This window comes from Saccostrea cucullata, unplaced genomic scaffold, assembly GCF_032062105.1.
Source record: "Saccostrea cucullata isolate Sc308-1 unplaced genomic scaffold, CSIRO_AGI_Scuc_v1 ctg7386, whole genome shotgun sequence".
Taxonomy (NCBI): Eukaryota; Metazoa; Mollusca; class Bivalvia; order Ostreida; family Ostreidae; genus Saccostrea; species Saccostrea cuccullata.
The window spans coordinates 29921-31797 of NW_026927768.1; the positions used below are offsets into that span (position 1 = coordinate 29921).

The 1877-nt window shown below is 30.4% G+C and overlaps 1 protein-coding gene across 1 annotated transcript; it reads right to left on the reverse strand.

Moving 5' to 3' along the window:
• Window positions 1–1044: 1044 nt before the first annotated feature.
• LOC134275481 (complement C1q tumor necrosis factor-related protein 3-like) lies at window positions 1045–1790 on the reverse strand. The gene has a single exon (XM_062757765.1). The coding sequence runs from the start codon at window positions 1663–1665 to the stop codon at window positions 1294–1296; it is 372 nt and encodes a 123-aa protein (XP_062613749.1). The 5' UTR covers window positions 1666–1790; the 3' UTR covers window positions 1045–1293.
• Window positions 1791–1877: the final 87 nt, after the last annotated feature.

Sequence of the window (1877 nt, forward strand, 5' to 3'; positions counted from 1 at the left end):
GCTATTAATATATTTATCACTTCATTTATTTTCATTTAAGGTACTCTATACTGTTGCCAAATTAAGATTTTTTCAAAATAAAAAAAAAAAAAACAAATGATAAAACTTAAATAGGTATATAAATACCAGGAAAATTTGTCCTTCCTGTTAAAATTTCTGTCCATTCTGTTACAAGAGTGCATGTTTAGGTTATAATAGCACTATTTGAAGCACAAATATATTTCAATTTGATTTACGAAGTTTTTAAGCATGTGTAATTAAACTTATAGTACTTAGAAAAATAAAAGTAATTGTTTTCATTTTTAAAACTCAAGATATGAAGTCCAGTTTTCCTTACTGTTACCATGTTAACGATAACTGGAATGACAGTAACAGGATAGACGTTTCTCATATAAATCACCCGATATTTAGTATAACGTACTCTTTTTGCATCTTTTTGAAACCATTTCTTTGTAATTAAGTTCATCTAATAGTTCTAGCAGAATAAACAATTTAAAGAGTACTTGCATATTATGAAGGTCAAGAATGGCATAAACTGGTAGGACATTCACTTCCACCTTCTGAATGTTAAATGCACAACCACACAATACTAGTATTTAGTGGGCGGCATAAGTAAAACACCCATATTAAATTAATTTGAGAATAAATTCAATTACTATGGGGTGCAAAATTTGTACATATCTATCATTTAACTAAGTGCGTTAAAAAAATTTTGCTAATGTTACATGGTTTACTTTATGTTAAATTTTACCTGGAATGCATGGAATATTTTTTATAAAACACCTGTGAGATGATCATAAAACTTATAAGCTGTATGATCATATGTATATTAACCAACGGGGAAATTCACTCTTAAGAATATTTTTCTATCATTCTGATCAAAAGACAAAAAAGGGAACTTTTTTTAAAAATGACCCATATAGTGTTTTCCCTTGACATTAGGGTGGAGGGGTTGAATTATAAACATTCGTTTCTTGAAAACTTTATACATATGTAACACGTAAAAATGAATTATAACATATAATCACATATGCTCTGCAAATTATTCTCAAACTCTGTATATTTACATTGTTTCAAAAGTAAAATAATTTCTCCTAATTTACTTTCCAGATTTAACAGTTACATGTAAAATCAATATTGTCAAACGAATCATGTAGGTTATCAATATGTTTAAAAAATGTTCTTAATTAAAATGTTTTATTTTCAATCAAACTGCCATATATGTTATTAATTTGTTAATGAGCATGCATAATCATTGTTCATAGCATGCACATTGAACTTTTACAAATTTAATTACATGTGTATGAGAAAACCGGAGAAGGTAGTAATTGGACCATTGTGGTAATAGCCAGAACCAGAGTGACGTTTGATCCACACAGCGTCTCCCTTCTGAATGTTCAGCACCGCCAGGTTTGGACCTGATTCATAAGAATCATTATTATTGTAACTATAGGCCATGGTTCTGACTTTTGTTGATCCGTTCAACACAATGTCTACATAAATATGTTGTGTACTATAGCTCTGAACATTCACGAAGAAGACGTACATCCCGGAGATGGGAGCTGTAAATATTCCGTTACTTGGATTATATCCATTTCCTTCATTGGTGATGACGGAAGGAAATACCAGTCTTCCACCGTTCCATGATGTGCTGGTGGAGGACATTGAGGCGGAGAAACCTACCTTCTTTGTCTTACCTACAAATTCAATTGAGGTTTAAGGCCTTAATTGTTGAACTCAAGATGAAAGGTGTCCAATTATTTCAAATTATGTGCGATCAAAAAATTCCATTTCTTGACTTGAATGATTAAAAAAAATAGAATTAGAAGTTTCCTTCTTCTTTCTTAGGAAAATACGATTTCATTTCTTAAAACACA

What these genes read in the sequence shown, in the direction of transcription:
- LOC134275481 (XM_062757765.1), bottom strand. Translation starts at nt 1,665, where the DNA reads ATGTCCTCCACCAGCACATCATGGAACGGTGGAAGACTGGTATTTCCT.